Source organism: Vitis vinifera, chromosome 19, assembly GCF_030704535.1.
Source record: "Vitis vinifera cultivar Pinot Noir 40024 chromosome 19, ASM3070453v1".
Lineage (NCBI taxonomy): Eukaryota > Viridiplantae > Streptophyta > Magnoliopsida > Vitales > Vitaceae > Vitis > Vitis vinifera.
Window position 1 is genome coordinate 16,047,769 of NC_081823.1, and position 13,434 is coordinate 16,061,202.

At 36.4% G+C, this 13,434-nt stretch overlaps 1 protein-coding gene across 1 annotated transcript; it reads right to left on the minus strand.

The window, feature by feature from the left end:
* Positions 1-2,568: 2,568 nt before the first annotated feature.
* Positions 2,569-7,236, minus strand: LOC100260503 (cationic amino acid transporter 8, vacuolar). The gene is given in 3 exon segments (XM_010646492.3): positions 2,569-4,000; positions 4,003-4,449; positions 7,221-7,236. Coding segments are annotated over 3 exon segments (1,872 nt in total). The 3' UTR covers positions 2,569-2,591.
* Between the last annotated feature and the right edge of the window lie 6,198 nt (positions 7,237-13,434).

Consider the following 13,434-nt stretch of genomic DNA (forward strand, 5'->3'; position numbering starts at 1 on the left):
AAGGTTGTCCCTACCTTGGTATGCTATTGTTGTTTAGGGCCTATTGGGAACCACAAACAACCAAAGTAGATCATTCTCCAATGGATGAGGAACTTGATGATCCCGTCATCACCTTTTGGAAACTTTCCTCCAAACGAACCTCTTAAAAAGCTTCTCGAACATTGGGCAATGACTTTGTTCCTAAAATTCTTCCATGTACTTCATTAAGATCTTTGTTTAATCCCATAAGGAGTGCAAACACACACTTCTTGATGATCTGTTTGTACAATACTTCATCTTCAGGAAACTTCCACTTGTGCACTTTGAACTGGTCAAGTTGTTGCCATTGACACCTAAGGGAATTGAAGTATTGGGTGATAGAGGAATCTCCATGCCGAAGTTTATGAAGGATACTTTTGATAGAAAATAGTTTTGATGTATTTTTAGAATTGGAATAGGTTTCTTTGGCTACATCCCAAATCTCTTTCGCAGTACCAGAGAATAGGAAATTTTCTCTTATCTCATTAATCATATAATTAATCAACCAAGACATTACCATATTATTTTTTGATTTCTAGACTTTGAAAATTGGATCTTCTTTCTTTAGAATGGTTATTGCTCCGGTGAGATGATCATCTTTGATTTTCCCACAAATGAACATCATCACAGACTGAGACCATTGGAGGTAGTTGTGGCCATTCAATTTATGGCCTATGATGGGAAGCAATTTTTTTAGACCCTTCATTAGATCTTGTGATGACAACTCCTGGATTGGACGTGACCTCATATGTGGAGCTTTGCCTTTTAGTGGCCATCTCGTATTTTATCATTCAGAAAAAAAAGGTTTCATAATCACACTATGATACCATCAAGAAACTGCAATAGAAAGAATAGTGATTCTTTTTCTTGTTTGAATAAAGAATCACTAGGGAAAATAAATAAAAGAGAGAACGTAATTCCATTCCTCTACTAATGGGATATAGAAAATTAAACTTCCTAAATAGATTCCTCTAAAAGAGGAAACATAATAAACTATGAAAACAAGGAATCTGGGTAATATCCTACCTAAATCCTTAAGGAAAGTCAAAACACAGTAAAATCCCTTAAATCCCATGTGTCTTATTAGTACACATATTCTTGACTTTCTACACACAAAAGATTTATAGTGATCAACTCCTAATGTGAGCGCTACATTCACTTTGCAATTAAAAGCTTCTACTATGATCAAAAAGGAAAATATAAGGTGATCTCAAGCCTAATCCATATAGATTTATAGTGTTTCACTCTCAATATGAGAGCTACATCCACTTTACCGTATAAAATTTTCACTATAATCAAAAGAAAAATACAGGGTGATCTCAAGCCTAATCCACCTCTCTATTTTGACACACCCTCAACCTAAAAAGGGTCATATCTAATAATCCTTTATATAATGATAAAATTATGACAAAATAATACATATGTAAAATACCTAAAATACCCTTTAAATAAAAATTAGCATGGGATTAACCTCCCAAATGGGATTCTTAAATGAACCTTGACCACAGATGAAATACCCATATGAATCTTAAACCCCAATATGGTGGAAAAATAAAGAAAATGACCAAATTTAAGCCCAAAGACCCAAATTCAATATAGTGAATTGACGTAGTAGCTTTCTTTTTTGTGAAACCCTCACGCAATAAAATCAATTAAGAAAGGGCAGGCACAGTATTATAAATAATAAATTAAATAAGGAGCTTACAAAATCAGACGTAACATTACCACTCTATGCTTCCATATGCTAATTCAAGTTCACCAAACCAATCTTCCTTCAAATTTTCCTATACATATTTCTTGGCCTATGGCGACATACAGATTCAGAGTTTGATTTTTCTCTGTTCTAATAGCAGTAAGTCTAACAAATCTAGGCTTATCAACATCTAAGCTTTACAGTGATTTCTAAAAGTCCCCTGAAGCAAATAGTTAGAGGAAATGGTTCTTTTTATCTCAAATATGATCTGCATGTCATTCATTGGGAATCTCTTGTCCACTCAACAGAAATCATCTTTAAAGCTGTATGGCTTAATAAAGCAAAAAGGCCAATCAGGACCAAATATTTCATTTAAAATATCCATTTAAAACTATTGCAGCAATTTTTAAAATTTTCTCAGTGAACAAATAAATTCCATAACAAACAAGAAAGAGGCCTATCTTGAAGAATTGGTTCAAAGTGCATAACCAAGGTATAACATGGCCAACCATGATGAGGCAAGGTAGGCCATGTTAAAATTTTAACATGCGTATTCTTTGCCATAATAGTTCTTATTTAAGGAACCTAAATGTCGTGAGAGGATTTATAAGGAGAAAAACAAAGTTGATTGTCTCCTAAATATTGAATCCATTGATAATGTTACAAATTAATACCATAGGATTAAGTCTGTCCTCAACATTAATTTCCAGTCATCTAAAATAAAGAAAAATTAACAAAGAAAGCAGTTAAATCGTAGCGTTAAAATACTCCAGATATCAAGCACATTCAATTTGCAGAATATAAACCACAATGAAGACAACTGGTTAATTAACAAAATCACAATTCCATACCTTTGTTTATGATTCCTTGTTCAATTTTTTTATGCTTGTTGATTCTGACGAGCCACATCATAAGTTGCATGGAGACCAATAAAAAGATAGTAAATTAGCATTACTGCACTGCAAATGACGAACCTCAAGAATGCCTGATAACCCAGTGATCCTACGAGAAACAGGTTCATCGCAACTGACAGAGATGGCAGCCAGGGGACAAGTGGAACACCCCAGACATTTGCAACTCGCTGCTTCGGAAGCAACGCCATCCCCAAAGTTCTGAGAAACCAAATAAATGCTGCAACTGCATATCCAATCCATCCTGTCTTGTTTGGATTCCAAAGCACTGCTATTCCAATCGATGATCCAATAATAACAAATAAACAAGCCAGAAATTTGACCAAATCACGCTTCACAGTAGTATCCTTCACATAATATCGCCTCACAAGCAATGCAACAACGATCAACGAAAAGATTAAGAGTGTACAGAATGAAAAAATACTAGACAATACATCCAAGCTAGAGAAAAGAGCGATTGTAGCACTGGGTATGGCCACCAGTAGAGTTGCATTTATGGGGGTTCCGGTCCGTGGGTGAATAAGGGCAAACCAGGGTGGAATCATATGAGCTCTTGCAATCTGGGTCATGTATCGAGCTTGCCCAAGGCCTCCAATTAGCAAGCTCGTGGTCATGCCCTTGAGGGCGCATATACTCACAAGATACTTAGCCCGTTTCATGCCAAGTCTTTCAAACACAACCGCGTAAGCAGCATTTACATCTAACTCGTTGTTTTTTTCCATCATGGAAAGGACCAAGGCCATCAAGCAATAAACAACAGTGATCATTGTCATCGAACCAACCGAACCTAGTGGTATGTCTCTGGTGGGATTCTTGGTTTCTTCAGCCATGGTCGCAACCATGTCAAAACCGGTATAGGACCAGTACACAACTGCCGCAGCCCTGAAAACCCCTCTTGCACCATACGGAAAGAAGGGGACCAAATTTGAAGTCTTTCCACGAATGAACCTAATTATAATAATAAACAATATTACCATAAAACTTATCACAGAACTGATCCAGTTCAAAATAGATGTCCCCCTTGTCCCGCACATGGCTATACCGTCTGCAATTAACAAAACACCGGCTGCTATTGGGTCCAACAGATTGAAACCATTTGCTAAATGACTCACCCGAATTCGCAAAAAATCGGCATTTGTATTGATCATACTGGCAAAGTAGGAGGACCAAGACCGAGCCAGACCAGCAGCACCAACAATGGCCTCCAAGAGAATGTTCCCGGCCACGAGAAATGCAACGAAGTCGCCTAATTCTACTCTAAGATAAGAGAAAGACCCTCCTGCAACGGGTATTTCAACTGCGAACTCAGTGTAACAAAGCACGGAAAGCAATGCAGAGAGACCCGAAGCCGCATATGATAATACAATGGCGGGTCCATGCGGTCACGAGTTTCCTGCCCAGTGATGACAAATATGCCAGACCCAACAACTGAGCCGAAGCTCATCCAGGCCAAGTCCCACCAGGTGAGGCACTTTTTCAAGGGGTTTTCACTCTCCCTCTGTTGAAGAAACACCTCGTTTGCAACGGAGGATCGGCTCAGAAGGCGGTCCTTGAGCCTGAAACACGTCTGCAAAAGAGCAGTTCTGTATGAAGCCAAGTTCTGGAAAGACTCTTCTGGAAAGAAGTCTTGTCTACTCCATCTCCAATAGCTTCTTATGGGTTGTTTGTGGTTTTGGATCTGCTCGGCCAAGGTGGTGGAGAAGAGGAGTGAAGAGAGATAGGAATGGGTGTCGGCGTTGAGAGGCAAGATGTATGAAGAGGAAACAAAGGAAGTGGGAGTCGTTCGCCAATTGACTTGAGGGTGAATAATGTGGTGACACCCAAATCCTAGATGTAGCCGTAATTGAATGTCCTAGCTGTAAATCCATCCTCATCCATCATAATTTGGTAGCACGATTCTTTACCATGTTGAGGACTCCATCGACATCAATTAAAAACAGTTAATAATTAACAAATATAGTAAATATAAAAATATTCTGACATCACCATTACTTACCATATAAACATGATAAAAAATCACACAAATTTCATAAAAATATTTTCACACCAATATTACTTCCAAATACTTACACCATAAAATGAACACTGAAATTCAATATATTCCTGAACGTTTAGAAGAATCCGTCACCACTAAGGAATCCATCATCATTAAGGAAAGAACACCGTTGCTTACCAAATAATTACATAATAAAAAATCACCTAAATTTCATAAAATATTTTGATATCAATATTACTTACGAAATACTTATACCATAAAAAGAACACTTTAAAAAACACCCCAATTTCACAAAACCATTGTGCTATCAATATTACTCACCAAATACTTGCACCATAAAAAGAACACTTGAATTCCATTTATTCTTGAATGTTTGAAAGAATCATTATTATGGGTATTATTATTTTATATTTTGCATAAATATAGGGTCAAATATTGCATCTTATACTTGAGTATATCATTAAAAGCACCCTTCAACTAAGCAATTGTATGTCATCTTGTAGATGTCCAATTTTCTTTGATATTTTTATGTTCAAAATTATATTTCATGAATAATGATGACCTTGATACTCTTCTTGGGACATCCTAGTTGCAAGGATGAAGGGTGAATTGAACTGAAAAACCAAAAGTGAAAGGAGGTCTTAGGTGCAATATTTGTCCAACCAATAAAATGTTATAAGGTGATCGAAGGGGTTACACTTGTCCAATCGAATTGAAACTAATTTTGTTGGATTTCTCACTTTTTGAACATAGATCTAACCACATTTAAGAAATTTTGGAGATCTAACCACATTCAAGAAATTAATTAGAGAAATATGAGTGTTATATAAGCTCAAAAGGGTGCTACCAAGGGCTCTATAAAGGGCACCACTCCCTAGTCGTTGCCCCCTTATTTTAATTAAGGAGCATGTGAATATAGCCCAAAAGTGACCTTTTTCTGATGTTTAAACTCAAGGAAATGGGCTAGGCCCAATGACTTACTAATTCTAAACCATGGGCCTTTTTCATGTGGAGGGGTGATGCTCTCACATGAAGGAACTTAGGGTGAATATAAGAAAGGAATAAACAACCATTGAGGGGGTTTGGATCCTCTCCCTTAGGGGTAGTTTTGGATGTACTTGTTGGCCTGGTTCTTGGAGTCTACCTTGGAGGAAGAAGAGATCTTGGAAGTTCTTTTCATGTTTTTGGTTTTTCTTTACATTCTTGTTTTTGTTAATTCATATGCTTAGTTGTCTAATCTTTGCTCTATTCATTCAATTTATTTATGTTTTCTTTTTTTAATGTATAGTGAGTAGTCACTTGGGTTGAGGAAAGAGAGCCCTAGGGCATCCCACTTTGCTCATGAGGTCTTCATAGTTTATATTCACCTAATTTTTGGATCCCTATCATTTAAATAAAGACACCATTTCTTGATATATGGAAATTGGAGTTTAGGGGTTGCTTTAGGGCATTTCAAGTACTTAAATACCCTTTTGATTTGAAATGGCCATTATTGAGCTCTTAATGCAACAATTTAACAAATAGAAGACTATTAGGCTTGAGCAAAATAACCAAACTTTTATATATTTGGAAAATGGAGTTTAAGGGTTGCTTTAGGGTATTTCTAGTGCTTAAGGGCGATACCCTTTTGACTTGGAATCATCACTATTGAGTCATTAATATTGCAATTTGGAAAATAAATGAGGTTTTTATGAAAAGTCACTACAATAAATATCACTTTTTACCATGAATTTTTTGCCATAAACTAAATTTTATGATAAAATGTCACTTTTAGCCACAAATTTCCTTTTAGTCACTAAAAATATGACAAGAATAATTATTGTTGAATGTATGACATTTTTCCTTAACTCCACTTTTAACGATAAAATTATTCATGGTAAATATTACCTATCACTACGAATTTACTTTTTATTGCTAAAAATATGGTGGGAATATTTTTTTCACTTTGAAAAATGGGAATTGCACTTAAGACCACTTGATCAACAACTAAAAGTCTAATAGGGAACATCCAGAAGAGGGTGAATGGGTGATTTAAAATTTTAAATCAATATTTATGAATTATAACCAACCTTTTCTTACTCCAATAGATATCAGGGATAACCCAAATAACTAAATGGATTATACTTAAAATCTTTAGGTATATAAAAATATGATTTTTAACTTTTAGGGATACCCTACAATTTGTTAGGGATAAAATAATATAATTGTTAATATCTCAAATATATATTGAGATATGTTAGGGATAATAATAACCACCAGAATAACCAACCTAAAAAACTCAATAACAATCCTAACAAACCAATCAAAAGATATCTTGATAAAAGGTAAGGAAAACAATAATTAGTTATAAGTATAACTAACTCAAAAACCTCAATAACAAACTAACCAATTAGTAAAAAAGTTTATCAATATCATCAACCAAAATATAAGTAGTAATAAATAGGTATGTAATGAGGCATAAGATTTTTATGTGGAAAACCCCCATAAACTATGGAGATAAAAAACCATAAGGTCTAAGACATACCAATCTAAATTTACTATTCGAACTCAAGTTATATAGATTTACTTGGCCACTTTACCCTAAAGACTTACTCTATAATACCTACAACTTGATCCATGTCTGCGACACAACAACTCTCTATTGCTCCTTAGTAGATCCTTTGACCAATCTGAAGGGATTAAGGTCTTCAATCTGCGATTCAAAGATTCAAATCCTCGAATGAGAGATTAAGAAATATGTGGCACTTTAAGCTTCCTCTTTAAGAGATTTAAAATGATCTTTCCAATGAAACTCTCTCAACTAAAGTGAGATCTCTAACCCTTAAGGGGTTATAATGAGGTATTTATAGGAAAATACCAAAGAGTTTTGGTATGTTAAGTTCCCAAATTAGAGTTTGAGTGAAATTCATCCAAAATCCATTTCTAAACTCGATAGGATTGTCATGACCGCTTGAGTGGGCTTAAATTGCTATAGCGCTTAGCTTGATCGATCTTTACTACTTGAGCAACACCTACTTACTTTGAAAAATCATTTTAAAACATTTTAAGTTCAAAAATGATACAAAACCTTTTATACCTCAAAGAAGCCTCATATGTCACAAGTCAAACATTTTTAGACATACCTATGACTTCCTGGTTCGATGAACTACAACCCTTAATCTTCAATGGAGGGCAAGTCACTATCTAAAAAGACTTTTATGGTCAAACATTAGTTGGAACAAAATTGCCAACATATAAATAAGACTCAATGTCCTATCAATCTCCGCCTTTGGCAATTTTGTGATAAACTCTAATAAAGGAGTTTACATAACACACATTAACGCTAAAAAAAACAGACTAAGGAAATACTTTGCATCGCTTTGTATCATTTATATTCCAACCTTGTAACCTGCACACATACAAAAAACTATGCCAAAGGTAAAGCAGTATGAAGGATAAAATAATGTCGTGAAAGCAAAACAAGATAGTGATTACTACCCAAAAAGTGCTATTTTACACCTTTAATTCATTATGTTTTAAGCACTTTTGTGTAGTAGTTCTCCATCTTTATCCCAATTGGCATGTTAAGGACCTAGCAATGACTTCTAATCATATTTGTGGCTAGTTTTAGTGTTTTGACAGCTTTTTGGATCATTAAGACAAGCCAAGCAAAGGAGAGAAGCAAAGAGAAGCAAAGAGAAAATGAAGAAAACAGAGGACAGCAACTGCAGTCTTCTTTCACACTTTTTGAGCACTTCCCAAAGTCCATTTTCTACATGCTATATACCATTTCAAAGCTTAGGAAGTCAAGAATCCAACGCTTTAAACCGTGTACAATTTGGAGCTGAAATGAGGAAGATATGGCCTTCAGAAGACAACTGATCCAGGCTTGTGCGAAATTCGCACAACACCTTTAGCTTGTGCGAAATTCGCACAACACCTTCCAAATTCGCACAGCCCATGCGTGGTGCGAATTTTCCTCTGTTTTTACCGACTCCACTTTAGATCTTTTACTATGCATTTTTTGATGTAATTTCCTTTCTTATCCTTGTAACTAACCAATCACAAGCTTTTGCTTTTGTAAAGACTATATAAGGGGTGGAAATCACCTCTTGAAAAAACGAACATATATGTTACATTTTACACTTAGTGAAATACAGAGCTCTCTTGTTTCCCTTTTCTCTTTACTATTTTATTTTTCTTGGAAGCCAAACAACCTCTGAGGATGTTTTCCCAGAGGATGAGAGGCTAAACTTTTGGTTTCTTGGAGTGAAGGAAGCTAGGTGAAAAGTTCAGATGCAAAGGTGGAAAACTCCCGTGCATTAAATACAGGTAGTTGGAGTTCATAAATGGCTTCTAAATCCAAAGTTTTGCTTTAAATCCCTTAGAATCACTTTGAATGGCCAATACATGGTAAGCTTCAGGTCTCTGTTGATGCTTATTGCTAGATCCATATCAGTCCATTAGTTATCATGTACGAGCCATTGGAAAGTGACTCAAGGTGAAGACCCATAGTGTCTAAAGCCATTAATGGACCTTGACTACCATTTCTATTGACTTTTTATGGATTAAATCTTCATTGTTAAATCTATACCGGTTCGGGAAATAACTATAGGTTAAATCCCCAATGATAGGAGAAAAATCCGGAATTTTCCACTTTGCATTCTGAACTTGATCCTAGCAACCCTAGCTCTGGGAAACTTTCTTTCTTCCATTTTTACTTAGTTTTATGTTAGTTTAGTTTCAAACACCTTTCAAAACAAATTTTATTTTCTTTTAAACTTTAAGTTTTTTATAAAGGAAATCATTAAATTCAATCTCTAATCTTGAGTATATCACTGGTAGAATGAAAACTCATCCCAGAGTTCGACCCTAGAGCCACTATGCTATAGTAGCTTTGCTACGCTAGTATGAGGTCATAGGTTTTATAAATGTTTTTGATTGAATGACCCGACTGGATTTTGACGGAATCAAAAATGGCACCGTTGCCGGGGATGGTGCCACAATACAGTGATAGAACCTTTTAGAGGCTACTTGTGATTTTCATCACAAGTTTGGTGAATTCCTTTTTTACTAACTTCATTTCCTTTCTTTTAATTTTAGAATTTCTTTGGTTTTCTTTCTAACCTTAACTTTCTTCTAGTTTTCTTTTGTTTTTGTTGTCTTTGTTTTGTTATCAGGTAAGTTGTAACTTGTGCATGCCCTATTGGATTCGGGACCAAGAGGGAAGATTAGTAAGGATTGAGAATCCTCAGGACACAAAGTTGGATATTTGTGTAAACATCATGGACCCTCCATAAGAGGATCAGAATTCTCAAAACGGTCAAGGGGGCAATCCAAATGCATATCTATCCATGAGGGATAGAATGCACCCACCAAGGATGAGTGCACCCTCATGCATTGTACCTCCTCTTGAGCAGCTGATTATAAGGCCCCATATTGTGCCCCTCCTACCAAATTTCCATGGAATGGAAAGTGAGAATCCATATGCCCACATCAAGGAGTTTGAGGAGGTGTGCAATGCCTTTAGAGAGGGGGGAGCTTCAATAGATTTGATGAGACTCAAGCTATTCCCTTTTATTTTGAAGGACAAGGCAAAAATATGGCTTAATTCTTTAAGGCCAAGGAGCATAAGGAATTGTATTGATCTTCAGGCTGAATTTTTGAAGAAATTTTTCCTCACCCATAGAACCAATGGGTTGAAGAGACAAATCTCAAACTTTTCTGTAAAAGAAAATGAGAAGTTCCATGAATGTTGGGAAAGGTATATGGAGGCCATCAATGCTTGTCCTCACCATGGCTTTGATACATGGCTCTTGGTGAGCTATTTTTATGATGGGATGTCTTCCTCCATGAAGCAAATTCTTGAAACCATGTGTGGGGGAGATTTTATGAGTAAGAATCCAAAATAAGCCATGGACTTCTTAAGTTATGTGTCTGAGGTGTCAAGAGGATGGGATGAGCCTAACTTAAGAGAGAAAGGGAAGTTTCCCTCTCAACCAACTCAAAATCCAAAGGGTGGAATGTACGTGTTAAGTGAAGACATGGACATGAAAGCTAAGGTGGCAACAATAGCAAGGAGGTTGGAAGAACTTGAGTTGAAAAAGATGCATGAAGTCCAAGCCATTTTCGAGACACAAGCCCATGTCATGCCATGCACCATTTGCCAATCATGTGATCATGTGGTAGATGAGTGCCCAACCATGCCATACCAACCATTTGCCAATCATGTGACCATCCTCAGGTTTCAAGGCAAGCAAAAAAGTTTATTCTATATATTTTTTTTTCTTTTTTTCTTTTTCTTTTTCTTTGTTCTATTTTTTTCAAAGACTCATTGGTCTTTATGAGGTGTCCCAACACTATTAAAGAGAGGTTAAAGGTGTCAAATTATGATTTCTCAAGCTTAGAGGGTGAGATAGTTTCACATCTTATAACCGAAATCTAATGTATGTGTGTGCGAATAGCTTAAGGTGGAAGAGATAAGTTTGCATGCAATGGGAGTTTCAACAATTCATCAACTTTTAGAAGAGCATAATACAAACTCTAAGACTCATGTAATCAAGTTGAAACTCGACTTCTCTCATTTAATTTTGAGAGTTAATCCTTAATATCCATGGAGTTTAAAGCAAAATTTTAAAATTTAAACAAAAAGTAGCTAATTTAACTAAGTATGATAAAAATTTAAACTAATACTTACTTCCTCATCTCTCCCCCCAACCGAGATGAACATTGTCCTCAATGTTTGAATCAAAAATAAGGAGGAAGGAAGTGGTACCTCATGTGATGTGGACTTGGAGTTGAGAAGGTTGAACCACCTGTTTCAAAATTCAAAAATTGAATGAGAGAGGAATTTATACTAAATATTTACAAAAATGATGAGTGATCCCCACTTTGAGCAGCTGAGGACAAGGCTCAAAGGGTCCATGCCATGATGGTATACGGATATAAGTTGCAATGACATTTGAATGTAGCTTGCAGGGGTGTTAAAATTGGAGATTTTTGGCTAAAACAGGGGAAGCTTAAAAATTCGCACAAGGGGGGTGTTGTGCGAAAATTTCGCACAAGGCACTATTCACCCGCCCAAATGCAAAATTGGATTCTTTCAAATGGTCATAACTTCTTCGTTTCAAATCCAAATCGCACACCGTTTGAAGTAATGGACTCCTGGCTTCCTAAGCTTCAAAAATACATATGGTATGCATAATTTGAGCTCCAGAAAGTGCTCCAAAAACGTGTCCAACAGTAGCAAAATGGGGTGCGGCTGCAACATTCCCGTTCAGCTTTGCACAGTCATCTTCAAACGGCCATAACTTCTTCGTTTCAACTCCAAATCGAGCACCGTTTGAACCTATGGACTCCTGACTTCCCAAGATTTGAAACGAGATATAGTACGCATGAAATGAACTTCGGGAAGTGATCGAAATGTGCCCAACAGTTGCCGAAATGGGGTGGTGCGAATTGCTCTGTTTTTGGCTTTTCTCCCCTGTTTTCCTTTGTTTTCACCATAACTTCGATTTTTGCAAGCATCATACCTGCATGAACACTTCAAAACTCATCTTAAAAACATATTAAAACTAAATTAAAGCTAAGAATTCAAACTAAAACATGCATAAATTTAAAGAAAGCATAGAATTTAAATGAAGCTGATAGCATGTACCCCAAAAAGAAGATGAACTATTTAGCTCATCCTCACTCACACACCCACTTCATGCTGAATTCCCCCTGGATCCCAAACAAAATTGGCATCCTTCCCATTTGGTCCAAGGGAATTCGTTTCTCTTCTCTTCCCTAGAGAAGTGGATGCTTTAAAGGGTTCAGGTGACCCTTTATCATCTTGAACCTTATGATTTTCAATGGAAGGTTGGTCCATAGAGTTGTCATAGCAATCCCCCACCAAAGTTTCAATCTTCAACACTTTCCTTGATCTTTTTGCATTGGTTCCTTGAAGGTTATGGTGGGGTTGAGGAGGAAGCTTCCTTTTCCCCCTTGCTATGTCGAGATTGGTGAGCTTCTCAATGGAGTCTTGAACTTTTTCTATCCTTAGTGATAGATCATTATAAACCCCCTCCATTCTTACATTTATTGAACTCTCCAAATTATCAATCTTTTCATTAAGATGAGAGTTGATCTTTTGTTGCTCACCTACAAAGTCCTCCATGACTTTGCTTATCTTCAAAATGGCTTGCTCCAATGAAGATGTACTCATTGATGGTTGAGGTTGAGGTTGGGTTGTAAGGTTGGGATGGTTATTCCAACTTGAGGTGTAGGAGCTTTGGTAACCGTACATGTCTCTCACAGTTGGAATGGTAAGGCACTCCCCTACCGTATGCTCATATGAATCATCTCCATTCAAAGCATACTTACTACCCCATTGGCTTTGTTGAACTTTCCTTTTCCCTAATTCAATCCGATCCCTCATGGATAGGTATGCAAATTTGTCCTTCTCATGATCATAATGAGAGCTTTGATCTTCATGTGGAATTTCCATTTCCAAAAAAAAAATGATATTCAACTAAGGCTCTTTTTTTCAACTTGTACCAGGGTTCCCTCTTGGTCTCGAATCCAACAAGGAATGCACAAATTGAAATTAAAACAAAAATAAAAGAAAAGAGAATAAAAAATTTAACTAAATAAAAACTAAACTAAAAAAAAATTATAAGAAAACTCACCAAACTTGTGATGAAGATCACAAGTTACCCTTAATGGTTTCTTCACTGTGCTTGTGGCACCTTTCCCGGCAACGACGCCATTTGATTCAACTCATGATTCGATCCCCGGCAACGGCGCCATTTGATGAGACTCATGGTAGCTTAGCTTTAAAGGCGTATCAACAAAAT